This window comes from Peromyscus leucopus, chromosome 14, assembly GCF_004664715.2.
Source record: "Peromyscus leucopus breed LL Stock chromosome 14, UCI_PerLeu_2.1, whole genome shotgun sequence".
Lineage (NCBI taxonomy): Eukaryota > Metazoa > Chordata > Mammalia > Rodentia > Cricetidae > Peromyscus > Peromyscus leucopus.
This window is the reverse complement of record NC_051075.1, coordinates 812,146-834,469: the sequence shown is the minus strand read 5'-3', so window position 1 is coordinate 834,469 and position 22,324 is coordinate 812,146. Positions and strand designations below refer to the sequence as shown.

Here is a 22,324-nt window from a genome sequence, read left to right as displayed (position 1 = left end):
AAGAGGTGAGTTAATGGGAGGTGCAAAGGAATTGGAAATTTTAGAGATAATGGAGAGACGATGGAAAGACAGAATGATCTAAGAAGGACAATGGTCCTCAAACTCAGGAATCCCTGGAATGATCTGAAAGGCAGGTTTGAGGATTAGCCTCCACTGTCAACTGAATGAGAAAATAGGCAGAGATTAGTAAAGCACATCGCTGAACACACCTGGAATGGTGCTTCTGAAATGATTAGCTCATGAGGGATCTAACCTAGTCAATGATCTTATTCAATGATCTTATCCATTAATGGTTTAAAAACTCTAAGCATACAACTGGGAGCCAGAGGAAGTGGGTCACTGGGAGCATGTTTTTGAATGGGTTACCTTGGCTCTGGCTCCTTCTTGTTATTCCTCCCTACTTCCTGGCAGTCAGGAGGTGAGGGGCTTTGCTCTACCACACACTTTCTACTATGATGTTCAGCCTCACCTAAGCAATGAGGCCATCTGAGCATGGAATGAAACCTCTGAAAATAGAGTCAACATAAGAGCTTCTAAAATTGCGCTCTCTCTCTCTCTCTCTCTCTCTCTCTCTCTCTCTCTCTCTCTCTCTCTCTCTCTCTCAGACATCATTCAAGTGACAAAACTCTAACATAGAAGGTAAATTATAGAATGCTAGACTCTTGTCTGAATTTTGACTTAGGAAGTCTGCATGAAGTTACATAATCCACATCTCCTTAGTGAAACAGAACTTGAGAATGACTTTCTATGAAAATAGTTAGGTCATGGGGTGATGGTGCTCGTTATTGACACTAGGAATTCATGGGAAAGATGCCAGGAATATGTGAACTTTGGCAAAGTCTAGAAGTAAAGTGAATCTCTAAGCCATTATTCTGGCTGACTGTCCTAGTCTGCCCCTCTATTGATATGATAAAACCATGACCAAAAGCAACTTGGAGAAAAAATGGTTTATTTTAGCTCACAAGTTATAGACCATCCTGGAGGGAAGTCAAGGCAGGAACTCAAGAAAAGAATGGAAGAGAAGACCATGGAGGAGTGCTGCTTACTGCCTTGCTCCTCATAGCTTGCTCAGCCTGCTTTCTTACACAACCCAGAACTATCTGCCCAGTGTGGCACCACCACCCATAATGAGCTGAACTCTCCTACATCAATCATTGACTAAGCAAGAAAATGTCCTACAGACATGCCCACAGGCCAGTCTGATGGAGGCAATTCCTCAACTGAGATTCCCTCTTCCCAGGTGACTCTGTGTCAAGTCAACAGAAACCTAACCAACAAACTAACAAAGGCATTTTCTCAATTTTCCAAGTATTGTTTAATTTTTTACAGTTTTTATTTTGTCTATGATGTGCATGAAAAAAAAATACACACATGCCATGGTGTGCATGTAAAGTAAGAGGAAATCTTTGTGGTTCCACCGGGAAGTAAAGGCAGAAAGCCCTCACGGTCTTGCTGAATGGGCAGTATAGCTGAGACAGTGAGTTTCAGGTTCAGTAGGGAGCCCTGTCACAAAGAGTAAGGTGGAGAAGTAACAAAAAGACTTTTCAACATTAACCTCTGGCCCTTACACATACATGTACTAGAGCATATCCACCCACATACGTATTCATACAATACACACACACACACACACACACACACACACACACACACACACACACGAACAAATTGTCTATGTAGGGGGACTCTCTATTTCCCAGGCCTCATCTCTTACCTGGGGAAGAAACAGACACAACATATTTTGCTTCTTTCCCTACCAATCACTTGACCTTCACATGTGAAGAGGAGTGACTCTGGGCAAAAAACCAAGCCTCTTCATATCTGCTTTTAAATCCTTGTGTGCACAAGGGTGAGTGAGGCATGGCAGGCTAACGTTGAGCACAAAGTCATTCTGAGGTGATACAGTGATGTTATTTCCTTAGATCAGGTTTATCTCCTAAATTTCTACTTCAATTATTTTCTTAGTTCAGTAAGGAAGACAAACATTACACATTGAGCCACAAAAAGTTGCAAAATTCTAAGGGAAAGGAAATATAAGTGAAAATTTATATCTGTTCAAACTATTTAAATACAAGGACAAAAAAAATACTACCAACCATGCGATAACTCCAAAAACACTGTCTATAAAGCATTTTTTTTTCAAAAATCAATTATATGGTGAAATCCATAGAAGGAAGAGATGAATGTAGAAACGGAGAATTCATGTTAAAAAGACTGTAGATGAGAATCAAACCATTTAAAATATAATGAAGAAAATATAAAAAGATTCAAGAATAATAAAATATTTCAACATATGAAAAAGTATATGAGGACTGACAAGATGGCTCAGTGGGTAAATGCACTTGCCACCAAGCCTGATGAGCCGAGTTTGATCCCCAGGTCCCACATGGTAGAAGGAGAGAGCCAACCTACTTCTATAAGTTGTCCTCTGACATCACCACATACTGCAGTATGTGTGTGCCATATACATACTCATAAACAAAATAAACAGATGTAAAAAAATAGCACACTGAGAAAAATAATATGAATATTAGCCACAAGTTTAAGAAACACAACCGAAAATGAAATAATAGTCCATTTGTTTTTCCCTAGTCTTGTTTCCTTTACTCTTTCTCAAGAGCAAAAGAACTCAGAAATTTAGAATTATCATCCCACGATTATAAGCTTTTAGTGCACATGTACATATCCAAAATAATACATAGCATAAACTGTCACAATCTGGGGCTTTAGACATGTACCTTTCTGCAACTTTCTTTCTTGGGTTCTGTTTTTGAGAATTATTTACAGTGATATATTCTTTAAAAGCTTACCCACTTTTCCATTAGAACACAGATTATTTTCACTGCTACACACAATAATGTAACAAAAATTCTTGGACCAGTGAGGTGGGCAGGTGGGTAGGAGTGCTGCTACACAAACCTGATGCCCTGATTTCAATCCCCAGAACAGAGATAAAGGAGGAAGAAGAGTACTTCATGAGTCTTCTTGATTTCCACACACTACCAGACACGTGCACTACCACACACATCGTACACTCACACAAAACAATCATATTTAAAAACTTACATATGTAGCAGATTCCTCTAGGACACATCCTTAGAGGGGAGTTAGGAACATAAGGAACACACAATTTTAACCTGAGAAATCAAACTGCTAAGGTTGAGAGACTGAACTAGTGCACTCGCCCACAATATGAATACTGGGTTTTTGCTCTCCTCTAATAGCTGTGTCTTAGACTTTGGCTAACTAAATAAGAGAAAAGTAGTATCTTGCTTAATTTGCATGTTTCTAGTCACTAGTTTATCCCCTAAAAAGATGTTGAATGTCTTTCTTATGTTTACTGAATGTGGTCCTGTAATATGTCTTATTCATAGCTATATAGCTATCTTCCAAGTTTGCTTGCAAACTTGAGTTTTGTTTTTTCCTGAGACAGGATCTCACCATGTAGCCTAGGAAGTCTCAAACATGAACTATCTTCCTGCCTCAGTCTCATATGATTTGAGATGTTCTCTGTATTCTGCGAATATGTGTTGCTTTTTTGTTGTTGTTGTTTTTTCCGAGACAGGGTTTCTCTGTGTAGCAACACTGGCTGTCCTGGAACTCACTCTGTAGCCCAGACTGGCCCCGAACTCACAGAGATCCACCTGGCTCTGCCTCCCGAGTACTGGGATTAAAGGCGTGTGCCACCAACTGACCGGCTTATGTGTTGCTTTTATTGGTTGATGAATAAAGTTGCTTTGGCCTATGGCAGGGCAGAATATAGCTAGGTGGGAAAACCATACTGAATACATGGAGAAAGAAGGGTAGAATCGAGAGAGCAAAATGCCAGCCAGCTAGTAATGCCACAGCCATGTGGCAATACATAGATTAATAGAAATGGGTTAATTTAAGTTGTAAGAGCTAGTTAGTAATAACCCTAAGCAATAGACCAAGCATTTATATCAAGCCTCTGAGTAATTATTTACAAGTGCCCTCAAGAGAGGGCAGGACAGAATAAAGCCTCCATTTACAAATGGTGCCCAACATGCCACAGAAAACCTGAGAAAGCTTTAAAAAGGTTTGTGCTCATATAGATGAAGGGTTAAGAAACACAGTAAAAACAGATTCAGCATGGGTCACCGTGTGTTTAAAAGAAGTGCTAAGGTTTGACAGAAAAAAGAGAAAATATATATATATACAAGCCCTATATTAAAATACAGAAATAAAATAGTAAAATAAAGTCCTTAGAAAGGGGAGTGAAGTAATATAAAGAAAATGAGCCAGGTGGGGATACAAAATGTATATTATTATGCTGTCTTTGAGATTTTTTTTAACTGCTACAAGACATTTGATTGCAGAGGCTGCTAAATTAAATCATTCTGCATATCTTGAGTCCAAGGTTTAAGTCAGAAGATAGGTTACTTTGTAAAGGAGCTTTTGCTTTTGTTTACACAGGAAATGAGAGGCTAAGGAAAATCAGGTTTGATTGAACAAGACACCCCCCCCCAAGGGTCTCCAAAGGAAATGATGGCCCAGGGGATCCAACATCCACAACAGTTTCAAGGCTTCTGGCTGTGATGAACAACCACAAAAAATACCAGTCAGGACTTGACTAGAATTCTAAATTTTCTCAGGATCCCCCAATCAGCAGGAAGTAGTATAGAAAACTACACCCAAGTTCCCCAAATATCATTTATAAATGTTTGTTTTCATTTAAAGGGGGCTAGTTACAAATGGTTAATAGTGTTAGTCGATCTCTTTCTAAAGAAGGGAGACATGATACATAAATGATGGGGAAAAGGGTAGATTATTATGATAATAAAAAGAGGTAATTATTGAATCTACTTTAATCCAAAAAACAACTATTAATCTCAAAATACTTTACATTGATATGAATTTTGGTTCACTGAAACAAATTTAAGGTCAATTTTGTTATACTATACGTATATTTCTACCCTTGTTTATGGTATTATGTTTATGCAGATCATTTTAAAATGTAAAGTATAGTTAAGAAATACAAATTAATAGTCATCTATAGTAGTCAAACTTGTAGTCATGTTAGTTAGGTTTTCAAGATATGCAGAGATATATTTCAGATGGATAGACAATCTTCAAACACTTCAAAGACCTACAGAATATGGCATTTAAAATATTTTAAGAATTTAGACTTTTCTCGACTGTGAGACAAATCTGCTCCTGACAACATCAATTACTTCAAGAGAATGATGGGCATCGGAGAAGCTCCTTATGAAGTTTGCTTTCAATGTGGCAAGGCTAGCCATTTGGGCAAGAAACTGCTCTTGCCTGGACTGCTCGACAGTATGTTGTATAAATGGGCATGCCTGACCCACAGGAAAGTGACTGCTGAACTCTGCCAAAACAAAGTGGAACAGTCCTTCAGGTTCCTGCTTCACAGAAGAAACTGCCATAGTTTGCAGGACAGAGAAGAAAGCAACTGACGAATTTTGCTAAAATAGGTGGGGCAGTTCTTCAAATTTCCTGCTTCACTGAGAATCCTGCCAGACACTATAGGTCTGTAGACTGAAGATAGATGCCTCAATGTTACTGAAGAACTTTGGGTGATTGTCCAGGCAGCCAGATGTCTCTATCATTTCTAGATTTTTGAAGCTGGCTACAATGCACTTCCTGTTTACTCAGGTAATATTATATCCTTCTGAGGTCTTTGATGGAGTTGAAGACTACATAGTTATTATTATAGTTTTCTTTAGTTATGATAAAAGGTAAATTAGAGATGAAACTTCAGACTCATGATGATAGAATAGATGATAGAATATTTTGTCAAATACAAATACACTATTATTATTATTCTTGATACCTGTTTTGTTATATATAATTTTATAATGTTAAAGTTAAAACCTTCCTTTTTAATTAGACAGAGAAGTGGAAATGATGTGGGATGTCCTTCTGTATGCTGTGAATATGAGTTGCTTTTACTCGTTGATGAATAAAGCTGCTTTGGCCTATGGCAAGGCAGAATATAGCTAGGCGGGAAAGCCAAACTGAATGCATGGAAAAAGAAGGGTGGAGTCAAGGCAGATGCCACCCAGCTGCCCATGGGGCAAGATACCAGCAGACTGGTAATGCCACAGCTATGTGGCAATACATAGATTAATAGAAATGGGCTAATTTAAGTTGTAAGAGTTAGTTTGTAATAAGCCTGAGCAATAAGCCAAGCATTTATAACTAATATCAAGCCTCTGAGTGATTTTTTTTAGAAGTGGCCTTGGGACAGGGCAGGACAGAAAAAAGCCTCTGTTCACACTCATGGATGCTAGATCTAAATGCATCCAACACTATGCTATCTTTATGCATTCTTGTGTTCTTTATATATTCAAAGTAATATTTTAAAAAATATTATTTGATATTAAATCTATAGAATATTTATAGTATAGAAATCTTTGCCCTAAACTATGTACAAGAGCTGTAATGCTCCACCATACTTGATGACTTTAATGGGTATTTAAAATAACTCTATGTAACCTCAACATATGAGAATATTAACAAGAAAACCGTTTCATATTAAAAATAATAACAATACTTATTCTTTAAGAAGGTGAAGAACAAGTGCTTATAGTTTTTACATTATGTCATGATATCCACTTTTCAATTGATGATAAAAAGGCAACTTTAAAACCCTTTATTCTTTCTATAAAACAGGCTTACATTAAGAGTGACAATATGTGAATAATTGCTTTCATTTTTTCCCTGTTTTTGACAACAAAAGAGGGAATAAGATTAAACAGCTCCTGGAAATTTAAACATTATATCAAACTTTCTGAAAATAATTGGTAGCAAAATTTGAGAGGAAAATCTCCTTTGGTGATTTCTTTCCAACAAACTCCCTTGGTAATTGTATGAATATGCACCTATTCAGAGGCTGAAGCATACCTTTAAAAATCTAGTTGAGATTTAAGATTCTTGTGTTCCTTTTCATTGGTATAATTGATTCAGGAGCTATGAGTTCAGTTTTGCTTAAGGTCATGTACAAAAATGAAATTTTTTTGTTTGTTTGTGTTTTTCAAGCAGGTTTCTCTGTGTAGCTCTGGCTGTCCAGGGACTCACTCTGTAGATAAGACTAAAGTGTGCTTCACCACTACCCAGCAAAGATGAAATTCTTTTGTATTATTTATGCAGTAGAAGTATCATTAATCTACATGGTCATTTTTGTTTAATTCCAGGACTACTCTGCAATTGTCAGAGTGCCTTCAATAAAAATATGGAGGAAAATGATGCAGTTACTACAGATAATAATGTGGGAAATTTTTGGTAGAGTAGTAAAATGAGATAGCAGAGTCAAAGAAAGGGAAGTCGAAAAGGTAAGTAACTCTTCTCCCACCTTTAGGACCTAGGCTGTGGGACACAACCTGTGTCCAGGAACCCTCAACCATCACTGTCCCAGTTGCTGGCCAGCAGGGAAGACTCATTCGGGCTAGCTTCCCCACCAACAGCCCCCACTGGACCCTGCAATCTACCAGACCCATGCCCTACCCCACATTCACCCATGCCCCTGCGACCTCAGTGGCTTCGTGAAACATAGAATTCGTCAGCTCTGATTTAAACCAAGAGCAGCTCCCTGAGACAAAGAATCTGTCAGCACCAATTACACCAAGAGCTAAGATTGGACCAAGAAAGGCAGCCTGAGATACAGACACGGCAAGCACAGAGTGGACCAAGAGTAGCTTTCTCAGACACAGGCACCTCTTGCACCTATTGGAGGAAGAGATGGGTTAGATGCCAGTGCAAAAATACATCAACAGGATAAAGAGCAACATGGCACCACCAGAACCTAGCAGTTTTACAATAGTAAGACCAAAACATCACAACATAAAAGAAGCAGAAAAAAGTGACCTTAAAAATAACGTTATGAAGATGATAGAGGCCTTTAAAGGAAATGAAAAATTCCCTTAATGAAACTGAGGAAAAGACAAACAAAAAAAAATGGGAAGAAATTAATAAATCCCTTAAAGAAAGCCAATAAAATAAAGAAAAAGCAATTAAACAGGTGAAGGCAACAATTCAAGACCTGAAAATTGAAACAGAAGAAATGAAGAAGACACAAACCTAGGGAATGCTGGAAATAGAAAATCTAAGTAAACGAACAGGAAGTACAGATGCAAGCATAACCAACAGAATACAAGAGATAGAAGAGAGAATCTCTGGCGTGGAGGATACAATAGAGGAAATAGATTTGTCAGTCAAAGAAAATACTAAAGGCAAAAAAGTTGTAACACAAAACATCCAGGAAATCTGGGACACCATGAAAAGACCAAACCTGAGAATAATTGGGATAGAAGAAAGAGAAGAACACCAACTCAAAGGCATAGAAAATATATCCAACAAAATCATACATGAAAACATTCCCAATTTAAAGAAGGAAATACCCATGAAGATGCAAGAAGCTTATAGAACACCAAACAGACTAGACTCCCCCAAAAGTCCACGTAATAATTAAACCACTAAGAATACAGAATAAAGAGCAGCAAAGGAAAAAGGCCAAGTGACTTATAAAGGCAGATCCATCAGAATAACACACGACTTCTCAATGGAGACTCTGAAAGCCAGAAGGTCCTGGACAGACATAATGTAGACACTAAGAGACCACAGATGCCAGCCCAGACTACTATACACAGCAAAACTTTCAATCACCAAAGACGGAGTGAACAAGACATTTCAAGACAAAACCAGATTTAAACAATACCTATCAACAAATTCAGCACTACAGAAAGCACCAGAAGGAAATCTCCAACCTAAGGAAGTTAGATGCACCAATGAAAACACAGGCAATAGATAACCACACAGCAGCAAATCCCAAAGAAGGCAAATACACACACACTACCACCAAAAGATAACAGGAATTAACAATCACTCGCCATTAATATCCCTTAATATCAATGGACTCAATATAAAAAGACATAGGTGAACAGAATGGATATGAAAACAGGATCCATCCTTCTGCTGCATATAAGAAACATGCTTCAACTTCAAAGACAGACACTACCTGAGAGCAAAAGGTGGAAAGAAGACTTTCCAATTAAGAAGAAAGCTTGTGTAGCTATCCTAATAGCTAACAAAATATATTTCAAATTAAAATCAATCAAAAGAGATCAGGAAGGACATTACATATTCATCACAGGAAAAATCCACCAAGATGAAGTCTAAATTCTGAATACTTAAGCCCCAAATACAAGGACAAACATGTATGTAAAAAAACATTACTAAAGCTTAAACCATGCATCAAACACCACACACCCCATTCTGACCAATGGATAGATTTGCCAGACTGAAACTTAACAGAGAAATAAGGGATCTAAAAGATGTTATTACTCAAATGACTCAAATGGACTTAATAGACATGTTCTATAGAACATTCCACCCATACACAAGAGAATAAACCTTCTTCTCAGCATCTCATGGAACCTTCTCTAAAACTGACCACACCCTCGGTCACAAAGCAAATTTCAACAGATACAAAAAAATTGGAATAACCTCCTGTATTTTATCAGATCATCATGGCTTAAAGTTAGATTTCAACAACAACAAAAATTACAGAAAGCCAACAAACTCATGGAATCAACAATGCTCAACTGAATCACCAATGGGTCAAGGAAGAAATAAAGAAAGAAATTAAAGATTTCCTAGAATTCAATTCAATTCAAAATGAATGTACAACAAAATACCCAAACTTATGTGACACTATGAAAGCAGTGTTAAGAGAAAAATTCATAGCAATAAATGCTCACATAAAGAAGTTGGAGAAATCTCATACTAGCGACTTGACAGCACACCTTAAAAGCTCTAGAACAAAAAGAAGCAAACTCACCCAGGGAATAGACACCAGGAAATGATCACATTGAGGGCTGAAATCAATAAAACAGAAACAAAGAGAACAATACAAAGAATCAATGAAACAAAGAGTTGTTTCTTTGAGAAAATCAACAAGATAGACAAATCCTTATCCAAACTAAGCAAAAGACAGAGAGAAAACATCCAAATTAACAAAATCAGAAATGAAAACAGACAACAGATGATGACGAAATCCAAACAATCATCAGGTCATACTTCAAAAACCTGTACTCCACAAAACTGGCAAATCTTAAAAAAAAAAAAAAAAAAAAGGACAATTTTCTATCCAAATTAAACTGAGATCAGATAAACTATTTAAATAAACTTATAACCCCTAAGGAAATAGAAACAGTCATTAAAAGTCTCCCAACCAAAAAAAAAAAAAAAAAAAAATCCCAGGACCAGATGGTTTCAGTGCAGAATTCTACCAGAATTTCAAAGATGAACTAATACCAATACTATTCAAATTCTTCAAATTCTTCCACACAATAGAAACAGAAGGAACATTACCAAATTCCTCTTATGAGTCTACTTTGATACCCAAACCACACAAAGATGCAACTAAGAAAGATAATTACAGACCAATCTCCCTCATGAACATTGATGCAAAAATACTCAATAAAATACTGGTAAACCGAATCCAAGAACACATCAAAAAAATCATCCATCATGATCAAGTAGGCTTCATCCCAGAGATTCAGGGATGGTTCAACCTATGAAAATCTGCCAATGTATTACAACATATGAATAAACTGGAAGAAAAAAAAACACATGATCATCTCATTAGATGCTGAAAAGCCTTCAATAAAATCTAACACCCCTTCATGATAAAGGTCTTGGAGAGATCAGTAATACAAAGAACATACCTAAACATAATAAAGGAAATTTACAGCAAGCCAACAGCAAACATCAAATTAAATGGAGAGAAACTCAAAGCGATTCCACTAAAATCAGGAACAAAACAAGGCTGTCCACTCTCTCCCTATCTATTCAATATAGTACTTGAAGTTCTAGCTAGAGCAATAAGACAAAAAAAGGAAATCAAGGGGATAGAAATTGGAAAGAAAAAAGCCAAACTTCTGCTATGTGCAGGTGATATGATAGTGTACATAAGTGACCTCAAAATTTCTACCAGGGAACTCATACAACTGATAAACACTTTTAGCAATGTGGCATGATACAAGATTAACTCAAAAAAATCAGTAGCTCTCCTATATACAAATGATAAATGGGCTGAAAAAGAAATCAGAGAAACATCGCTCTTTACAATAGCCACAAATAACATAAAATACCTTGGGGTAACTCTAAGCATGTGGAAGACCTATATGACAAGAACTTTAAGTCTCTGAAGAAAGAAATTGAAGAAGATATCAGGAAATGGAAAGATCTCCCATACTCATGGATAGGTAGGGTTAACATAGTAAAAATGACAATCTTATCAAAAGCAATCTACAGATTCAATGCAATCCCAATACAATTCTTCACAGACCTTGAAAGAACAATACTCAACTTCATATGGAAAAACAAAAACCCAGGATAGCTAAAACAACCCTGAACAATAAAGCAACCTCTGGAGGCATTACCATCTCTGACCTCAAGCTCTACCATAGAGCTATAGTAATAAAAACAACTTGGTACAGACATAAAAACCGACATGTGGACTAATGGAATTTAACTGAAGACCCTGACATTAATTCACACACCTATGAACACCTGATTTTTTAATGAAGGAGCCAAAACTGTACCATGGAGAAAGGAAAGCATCTTCAACAAATGGTGCTGGCATAACTGGACGTCAACATGTAGAAGATTGCAAATAGATCCATATCTGTCACCATGCACAAAACTTAAATCCAAGTGGATCAAAGACCTCAACATAAATCCAGTTACTCTGAACCTACTAGAAGAGAAAGTAGGAAATGGTCTTGAACACATTGGCACAGGAGATTACTTCCTCAATATAACACCAGTAGCACAGACACTGAGAGCAATAATTAATAAATGGGACCTCCTGAAACTGAAAAGCTTCTGGAAGGCTAAGGACACTGTCAACAAGACAAAATGAAAGCCTACAGAATGGGAAAAGATCTTCACCACATCTGACAGAGGGCTGATCTCCAAAATATATAAAGAATTCAAGAAACTAAACATCAAAATACCAAACAATCCTAGTAAAAAATGGGCTACAGACTAAACAGAATTCTTAACAGAAAAATCTCAAATGGCAGAAAGGCATTTAAGGAATTGCTCAACATCCTTACTCATCAGGGAACTGCAAATCAAAATGACTCTGAGCTACCATTTTACACCTGTCAGAATGGCTAAGATAAAAAACACTGATGACAGCTTATGTTGGAGAGGATACAGAGCAAGGGGAACACTCCTCCACTCTTGGTGAGAGTGCAAATTTGTATCAGTATGGCGGTTTCTCAGAAAATTGGGAATCAATCTTCCTCAAGACCTAGCTATACTACTCTTGGGCATATACCCAATGAATGCTCAATCATACCACAAGGACTCATTCTCAACTATGTTCATAGCAGCATTATTTATAATAGCCAGAACCTGGAAACAACCTAGATGCCCCTCCACCAAAGAATGGATAAAAAAAAAAATGTGGTACATATACACAATGGAGTACTACTCAGCAGAGAAAAACAATGACATCATGAAATTTGTAGGCAAATGGAATAAACTAGAAAATATCATCCTGAGTGAGGTAACTCAGACTCAGAAGGACAAACATGGTATGTACTCACTCTTAAGTGGATAACAGATGTAAAGCAAAGGATAACCAGACCACAACCCACAGCTCCAGAGAAGCTAGCTAACAAGCAGGACCCTAAGAGGTACACATAGATCACCCTGGGAAGGAGAAATAGATGAGATCCCAATGAGTAAACTGGCGATGAGGGGTGGCAATGGAGGGAATGGGAAGGGGGATGAGAACATAATTATGGGAATGGGATGGTTGAGCTGGAACAGGGATGGAGTGGGAGAGCAATGAAAGAGATACCATTATAAAGGGATCCATCTTGGGGATAGGGAAGAACTGGGTGCTAGGGAAGTTCCCAGAAATCTACAAGGATGACCCCAGCTGAGACTACTAGCAATAGTGGAGAGGGTGCCTGAACTGGCTTACCCCAGTAATCAGATCAGTGAATACCTTAACTATCATCATAGAGCCTTTATCCAGTAACTGATGGAAGCAGATGCAGAGATCCACTCCAAGCACCAGGCTGAGATCCAGGAGTCCAGCCAAAGAGAGGGAAGAGGGATTCTATGAACAAGGAGCATCAAGATCATGACGGGAAAACCTACAGAGACAACCAAGCTAGTGGGACTGGAGCCTCCATGGGACTAGACTAAGCCCTTTGTGTAAGTGAGACAGTTGTGTAGCTTGATCTGTTTAAGGGCCCCTGGCAGTAGGATCAGGATCCATCCCTGGTGCATAAGCTGGCTTTCTGGAGCCCATTACATATGGTGGGACACCTTGCATAGCCTTGATGCAGGGGAAGGGGCTTTGACCTGTACCTACTGAATGTACCAGGCTCTGCTGACTCCCCATGGGCCTTACCTTTTTGGAGGAGGTATTGGTGGGGTGGGTTGAGGAGGGAAGGCTGGAAGGGTGGGGTGAGGGAAGAGAGGGGAATCTGTGGTTGGTAGGTAAAATGAATAAAAAATTCCTTAATTAAAAAAAGGAAAGTCAAGATATATTTGACTGTCTGCTAAAGATGACACAATAAGACAATTGTGTGATGAAAATGAAAGTCAGAGAAGGGAAAATTCTCTGTTAGAGCTGAGCAAAACCGAGAAGGGATAGAATTTAATGACAAACTGAGCACTCTTTTCTTCTAGACTACATGGTAAGAAATGGAAGACAGAAGTACAGGAAGGAAGAAACACATACAATGAGCGGTCTTTCACCTTCTATGAAGAAGTGTGCTGTGCCTATGAGTGACACTACGCATTGCAGCAGGAAGAAGGTCAGAGTATTAAGTTAGGGCTGTGGGCCACCTAAAGTCTACCTTTCAGTAGCTGTTTTCTTTACACCTTGTCATTGCTGTCAGTCTCCCAAGGGTTTTCTCCATTTTTACTACTTTAACCATTGTTTTTTTAAATAGGAAAATTATAAGGAAAAGTCCAGAAAGCTAATATAGAAAAGGCATTCCTTAAAGATGTTTTCCTTCCCAATAAAAAGCACATCAGGATAGGGACTTTAGGAAGAAAAATATGATCTGTTCTTTTTCATATCTGTTTCCTTCCAACTAAATGATGCCACATCTTAGACATCTTTATCTAGAGGTTCTGAATATACCAAGTGACCAGTTCAATTCACTGATTATACACAAAACTTATAAATAAGTTCTGAAACATAATTTCTCCTCTCATTTTTTGTCTACTAAAAAATGAGTCATTAGATTGCTTTGAAACACAAGTGCCTGACATACTATTCAAAGAACTTCTCAGTTATAAATAAATAAAGGAGCTAAATATAAACCATCCCCATACCTCTCACAGCTGACTGGGAAGGCTGAGTCAAAACTTTGACATCCAATGCATTGTTGATACTGTCTTCCAAAGCAGCGCAATAACCATCCACAACATTGGTAACAGTGTCCTTCAAAGTCCCCAGATTATGGAAAACCTGAAGAGCTGTTCCAACTTGAGTTGGATTCTGAAACATAGTTGAAATGGGGGTGAAAACAGATATGAATAGGAAGTAAGAAAAACTAATATAAATCTTAAGAAAAAAAATCAAAAACTTTAACTGGCACTTTAGCAGTTACTACTGTATTTCCAGGTTAACAAAGGTAAGGGTAAAGGCAGTTTGAGGTGAGTTTTATTTATATACATATACTGTTGTGCCATAACTTCTTGATAGAATATTTAATTTGAAATAATATTCATTTGCTTTTCTTCTTGTTCAATGAAAACAATAAATCTCAAACCCATTTCCTGTTATTTTTTAAGGCTTACTGTGATTTACCTCTTTGTCTACCTCGCCTCGTGTGTGTGTGTGTGTGTGTGTGTGTGTGTGTGTGTGTGTGTGTGCATACACTCATGCAGGGTGTAGTTTGATTTTATAGTAATGCCAGTAGATTTCAGAAGTAATTTCTGAAATTATTTGTTAACTTAGTTTGAAATAAAAACTAATGAGGTAATTTAATTTATAGATACTGAATCATGTTGAATGATAAAGTAATTTGAATGAAGCATTTTAGCTCCTGAGTTCACACACACATGGGATGGGGTGGTGTAGAAGCAGAAGTAAATCACAGTAAGCCTTTAAAAAAAAAAAAAAACAAAAACAAGAAATGGGTTTGAGATTAATTTTTTTCATTGAACAAGAAAAAAAAGCAAATGAATACTATTTCAAATTAAGTGTTCTATCATAAAGACAGGGCACAACATTTAAAGTATGAGTTGCCTGTATGTAACAACTGGAGTCTAGATTCCCAGATATCTGAGTGAGCATGGCAGCTCACCTGTAATCTCAGCTTCCCAGGAAGGAAATGGGGGATCCCTAGAGCAAGCGTAGAGAGCCAGCAAGACTAGACATAGCATAAGTTCTGAGTGTGACTGAGAGATCCAGCCTGAATGAATAAGGTGCAAAAACATGAAGAATAATGTCCTGACATCAGCCTTTGGGCTTCTATATCTTACACATCACTACATACTAGTGCATACATACACAGGTACACCCTCAATACATGTGTGTACACACAGTCACATGAAGCATACATCATAACTCTAAATATTGCTAGCACCTCTGAACTGTCTCTGGTTACCCAAATTGCACCCCTCCAAATATTATCACAATCATAACTTTTGACACAAGATTAATTCTGTTTGTCACCTTGATGTTACATGATTTTTTAATCTGGCTCTCTTTGCTCAATGTCTTATATGTGGAATGCTTTTGTGTTGTTTCATGTAACAGAAGTTGATTCATGTTTATTGCTGTTTAGTAATGTCTGTGTATTCTATTGTGGACATACATTTGGGTTGTTTCAATTGCAGGCATTATAATTAATACTGGGATAAACATTTGGACACTCAACACTTGGTTAATAAATGCACAGAGGTGTCTCTGCTGTGTGAAAGCAGAGTGGAGTCACAAGGCACTACACGTTTGTGTTAAGGGACAAGGTATACGGTACACTTCCCAAAGACACTGCAAAAGCTGCAGATACCCCATCAGCTTATCCACAACCAGACAGCCAGGCCGCTAAGGTGGTCACTGCTTTCTGTAAGCACTATGGTTGTCACTGTCTGTTCTGTAGTAGCTAGGGAAGCTGCTTTTGCCATGCATGGTAGGCATTTGGTTTTTTGTTTGTTTGTTTGTGGGTTTTTTTTGGTGTGCATATAAAATATTGCCTTATTGCCCATTGTTTAGCTGGTTGTTTTATTGTCATTTATATATTTGTATAAACAATATATTTTAGGTATAATCACTCTGATAATTGTTTCTATTGTAGAATGTCCTCTCTTATGAAATCTTTTAAGGACAATAAATTCTTAGTCTAAAGAAGTCTTTCATTAAATGAAAAGACATTACTAATCTGAATGCATTCTCTACAGTTAGCACTTTGGGCATCTTATTTTGTGAATATTTCTTATTTGTTAAAAGTTCCATACATTTACACTGATTAGTCATCCACTGCTACCTCCCTCCAGCTCCCTCCAGTGCTCCTGGTCTTCACTCCCTCCCAGCTCCATGTCCTCTTTTTACCTTTTTGTTATTAATAACTCTGAGTTCACATAGTACTACCAACATGTACATGGGTACGTGGCCCTCTCTCCAGAGCATGAGCATCCTACAACATGTACATGGGTACATGGCCCTCTGTCCAGAGCATGAGCATCCTACAGCATGTACATGGGTACATGGCCCTCTGTCCAGAGCATGAGCATCCTACAACATGCACACGGGTACGTGGCCCTCTCTCCAGAGCATGAGCATCCTACAACATGTACATGGGTACATGGCCCTCTGTCCAGAGCATGAGCATCCTACAGCATGTACATGGGTACATGGCCCTCTGTCCAGAGCATGAGCATCCTACAACATGCAGAGGGGTACATGGCCCTCTGTCCAGGCATGAGCATCCTACAGCATGCACAGGGGTACGTGGCCCTCTGTCCAGAGCATGAGCATCCTACAACATGCACATGGGTACATGGCCCTCTGTCCAGGCATGAGCATCTTACAACATGCACAGGGGTATGTGGCCCTCTGTCCAGAGCATGAGCATCCTACAACATGCACAGGGGTACATGGCCCTCTGTCCAGGCATGAGCATCCTACAAGTTAATAAAGTATATATTTGGTTTATAAATAAAGGTTTTCAGCACATATTAATGGAGATTTGCGTCATTCATAGATGATCTAACAGAAATTCTACTGTTTTTTCATGACTACATATAAAATATCATGAAATTAATTTCTATACAGTGGGAGGTAGAAGTCAATTTCAGCATTTTTCTACATGATTATTGACTGACCCAACAGTATTCACTCACAAAAGCGCACGCACAGCATGTGCACACTACCCCACCCCCTCCCTTTCAAAAGCCACCTGAGCAGTAAGCCAAGTGTCTGTATGTGTGATTCCTTCTGGATCCTCAACTTTCTCCTCAAAATTTAGCCATCTGAATTATTAGCCTAGCTTCAAAATGCTTTTTAATCCCAGTTCATGATATTTATATACATCTCAGAATTGGCCGAGCGATAGTATTTTCTTTTTTTTTTTTTTTTTTTTGGTTTTTCGAGACAGGGTTTCTCTGTGTAGCTTTGCGCCTTTCTTGGAGCTCACTTGGTAGCCCAGGCTGGCCTCGAACTCACAGAGATCCGCCTGGCTCTGCCTCCCGAGTGCTGGGATTAAAGGTGTGCGCCACCAACGCCCGGCTAGTATTTCTATTTATTTATTTATTTATTTATTTATTTATTTATTTATTTATTTATGTCTTCATTAAGTTCTTCCAATAAGGTTTGGAAGTTTTCTATGAAGAACATATATATGTTTTCTCATTTATGGAACTAAGAATTAAATGGTTTTAACATTGTAACTTTATATTTTGTGTGTGCTGTTAGCATATTAAAAGTGATATATTAAAATTGCAACCTAACAAGCTTTCTCCAATTAATTTTTTTGTTTGTTTTGTTCTTTTGTTTTTTGGGACAGGGTTGCTCCATGTAGCCCTGGCTGTTCTGGATCTCACTCTATAGAGCTGGCCTCGAACTCTGTAATTAATTTTAGCAGCTTATCTGTCACTGTTTTAGTTTTTCTATATGCAGAGTCATGATATCTCTGAATAATTTTATTTCTTAATCTTCCTTTGTTTTACTGGTTTTTCTTAATACAGATCTTCAGTTGATTGTGAGTAAAATATATTACACAATCTTTCTGCCACTCCTAATCTTAGGTGAAAAACATTTTTTATCACAGAGTTTTTGGTGATACCACTGATCAGAATGAATTTTTATTTCTGGTCCACTGGGAGTATTCTAGATCACAAACTAATTTTATTTTGGGCCCACTAAGATGATAGTTTTCCTTTTGTTTAAGAGACCACACTGCACCTCCTAAGGAAAGACATCTTAGTCAGTGTCAACTGTCAGTTTCTGATCTCCTTGCTCATATTTCCAAGCACTGTGAGGCTCAGTGTTGTACAGCAATGATGAAGAGAGATACAGCTAGTAGCTTTTCTCACTTGTAACGTCCTTACTTTGTTATCAGCATTATCCTGCCTTGTGAGAGAAGTGGTCATACTCCACTGTGGTGATACTTTATTTGTGTACCCCAATAAAGCTTATCTGAGGCTCAGAGAAAAAAAGCCAGCCACTATATTAAACACAGAGGTAAGGCAGGGGTAGCACATGCCTTTTATCCTAGCATTTGGGAGGAAGAGATCCATCTAGATCTCTGTGAGTTCAAGGCCCCACTGGAAACAGAGCCAGGCATGGTGGCACATGCCTTTAATCCCAGGGGTCTGGAGGTATGTACAGATAGACAGGAAGTGGTGTTGCTGGGCAGAGAGAGGAAGTAAGAGAGCAGGGACAGAAAAGCATATAGGCATGGGTATACATACAGGAAGTAGGTCTCTTTGGAAGCTGAAGAGTTGGTGAGGTGAGGTTGGCTGTGGCTTGTCCTATTCCTCTGATCTCTTGGTTTTTACTCCAATATCTGGCTCTGGGTTTTTTGTTTTTTTGTTTTGTTTTTTTTTTTAAATAAGACTGTTAAGCAATTCATCATACACTCCACTTTCCTCAGCGATTGGATAGGGTTTATATAATGCTGGCTTATTTGTTCCTTAGATTTTGGGAGTCTTGACAATGAAGTTATATGCCCTTGTAGTTTTCTCTGCAGGAAGGTTTATGACAAATTCAATCTTGGTAACAGAAGAATAAGTACTTATACCCAATCTTCCTAACCTTATTTTTGTAGGTTGTCTTCCTAGAATTTGACAACTTTATCTAAATTTTTAAATCTATTGATGAAAAGTTAAACCTAATGTTTTCCAATATCTTTTTAGATTGTTGGATGTGCTGTCAGGCCATTGGTTCTTGCATCTTTCTCTGTCCCTCAACAGCTCTTGGGGTGTTTATCAATATAATTTATTAATCTTATCAAATAACTAATTGTACACTTTGTTGATTTTATTATTAGCTTCCCCTAATTCTGTTTCACAGGCTCTAGAGTAAGGCAGACATCATAAGTCAAGCTCTGAGATTAAATAGCCAAAACCAAAGTCAAATTACATGACCTCTTTAAGGGTTTCTTTGTCTGCATAATGCAGAAGTAACAACACCAACTTAATGGGCAAATTATATATACAATTTGGTTTGTTATTACACTCCTCATGAGATTGCTAAAAGAGGTTGAACACACACACACACACACACACACACACACACACACACACACACACACGGAGATTGGGGAAGGATGGGAGAGACAGAGGTAGAGGCAGTATCCTTGTGCTGCCAGGGCTAATTCCAGCTCTTGAACTCAGTCAATCCTGCCCCCACCTCTCGAGTAGCTGGGATTATATGTACATGCTAGCAGAACACCTGAAATAACATTGTTTACCTTTACCATGATCTAGAAGCAACATGCTATGGTGGATAGAATGTGGGCTTTTAAAGTTAGATGGCCTTGAGATGGAATCGTAGCTCTACAGTAGATAAGCTATGTGACTTTGAGCAAACTATTCCATCATTCATCAAACTTTATGGTATTTATATAATTCACGATTAAGAGTACTAAGAGGGGGGTTGGAGAGATGGCTCAGTGGTTAAGAGCACTGGCTGCTCTTCCAGAGGTCCTGAGTTCAATTCCCAGCAACCACATGGTGGCTCACAACCATCCATAATGAGATCTGGCGCCCTCTTCTGACCTGCAAGTGTATGTGTAGGCAGAACACTGTATACATAATAAATAAATCTTTAAAAAAAAAAAAAAAAGAGTACTAAGGGAAGGTTCTGTATTTGTTTTTATCACTACCATACTCTTAACACCTAACTCATGTGCTACATGGACAGATATTGGAAATTACCATCTGACTATGTGAAAGAATAAGTAGGCTTATACAATTTGGTTTGTTATTACATTCCTTATGAGATTGCTAAAAGAAGCTGAAGTAACACATTTCTTGGACTAACAGAATATAGAACTAATAAAAAGTATGGGCTCTCTGGTCATTTATTAATATCTCCAAACCTCTAAGAATTCTAAGACTAGCATTTATTTCTATTCCTAAGGCATTTCTCCCGCCCCCTTGGTTTCAAGACAGCATCTCACTCTGTATCTTAGGCCAGCCTTGAACTCACAGAAATCCTCCTGCCTCAGTCTCCTGAGTGCTAGAATTACAGGCATGGGACATAATATCTAGCTCCAAGGAATTTTTCTTATCATCTTTTCTTTAATTACTGAAATAAGTAGGATATTCATCAGAACAATTTGGGTAACCCTGAGAAAGTCAGCTTGTTCCTGTGTCTCAAACTTAAAAATGATGAAGACAGATGACAGAAAAAGATTCCCAAAGTTACCTGAAGATTATTTGAAAAAAAAAAAAAAATGTAGTCAATAGATTCTAAGTCTAAAATTCTGTGACTTAGCCTGGGCCAGATGAGGTCTGTTTATTTATTCTATGCAGTTATTCAGATGACTCTGGTACAGTCTACCAGTTGACAATTCAGTGGTGAAGAATTTGATTACAAGTGTTTGCCAGACTCGGAAAGAAAGTTATTCCTTCAGATAGTGGTAAATAAAAACAGAATCTACAAAGAAAAGACCACAAGGGCCCTCAGGGAAGACTTAGAAAGCAGTGTGGTAGTTTCAATAAGAATGGCTGCCATAGGCTCATAAATTTCAATGGTTAGGGAGTGGCACTTGTTGGAGGAAATGTGTCACTAGGGGTGGGCTATGGGGTTTCAAATACTCATGCTAGGCCCAGTGTCCCTCTCTTCTTGCTGCCTGCTGATCCAGATGTCGAACTCTCAGCTCCGTCTCCAGCACCATGCCTGCATGCATGCATCCTGCCATGAAAATAACAGATAAACCTCTGAAACAGTAAGACAGCCTCAATTAAATGTTTTCCTTTATAAGAGTTGCCGTGGTCATGGTGTCTTTTCACAGCAAAAGAACACTAAGAAAAGCAATAAACAGACTAACTCTATGGCCTGGACTATAGTACATGAAATGATGATAATAAAAAGTACCTGAAATGCCAAGAGTCTTGTCACAGATAACCTTAATGAGTATTCAGTGATTTTTAAAGTTTCTTGTTTAGTAAAAGAAAACCATTGTTTTTCTAAATACTATAATCTATGTTGTTTGAAGACAGTTAAAGAATCAATTGGCCTTGACAAATAACCACTAAAAAGAAGAAAAAAGGAGAAGTAAAAATAAACTAAGCTAGAGAGGTGCAATGATAATTCTAAGCTGTGGCTTAGAAAGTGGTCTCTATAGGTCCACATACAAAGGTTTTGTCCCCTAGGGGGTGATAGGGGAACTGCTGAAGACCTATAAGAACACTTTAGTGTCCTTAGATCATCAAAGGCATGCCTTCAAGGGGGCTATGGGGCTGCAGTCAGTCTCTGTCTTGACTCTCTCCTTCTCTCCCACTTCCTTCTCATCACCTTTCCCCTTTTCTGCCTCATGGCTAGAGATGTAAGCCCTCACTATGACAGGTACTCTTGCCATGATGTGTCACCTACATCACATAAATAAATAAACAGGCCCGACAATCTTGGACCTGAATCCCTAGACCAACAGCTAAAATAAATGTCTTTTTATAAGGAACCTGTACCAGTTATTTTGTGCTAATAGGAAATTGACTAATTCAAGAATATAATGAACAGAACAGAGGCAGAGATTTGAAACATTAAAGAAAATAGATGCCAACTATGATGGCTAATCTTTGTTGTCAACTTGACTACACATGGAATTAATGAAAACCTGTGAGAGGTTTT

General features: G+C 38.0%; 1 protein-coding gene across 3 annotated transcripts in view; it reads right to left on the bottom strand.

Annotated features, from left to right (window-relative positions):
* Nucleotides 1-22,324, bottom strand: part of Cog5 (component of oligomeric golgi complex 5) — a 328,269-nt gene that overhangs the window by 155,244 nt on the left and 150,701 nt on the right. For all 3 annotated transcript variants that reach the window (XM_028891732.2, XM_028891734.2, XM_028891733.2), the window contains one exon: nucleotides 14,356-14,521. In XM_028891732.2, coding sequence (XP_028747565.1) covers nucleotides 14,356-14,521 — 166 coding nt within the window. The remainder of the gene's footprint in view (nucleotides 1-14,355; nucleotides 14,522-22,324) is intronic.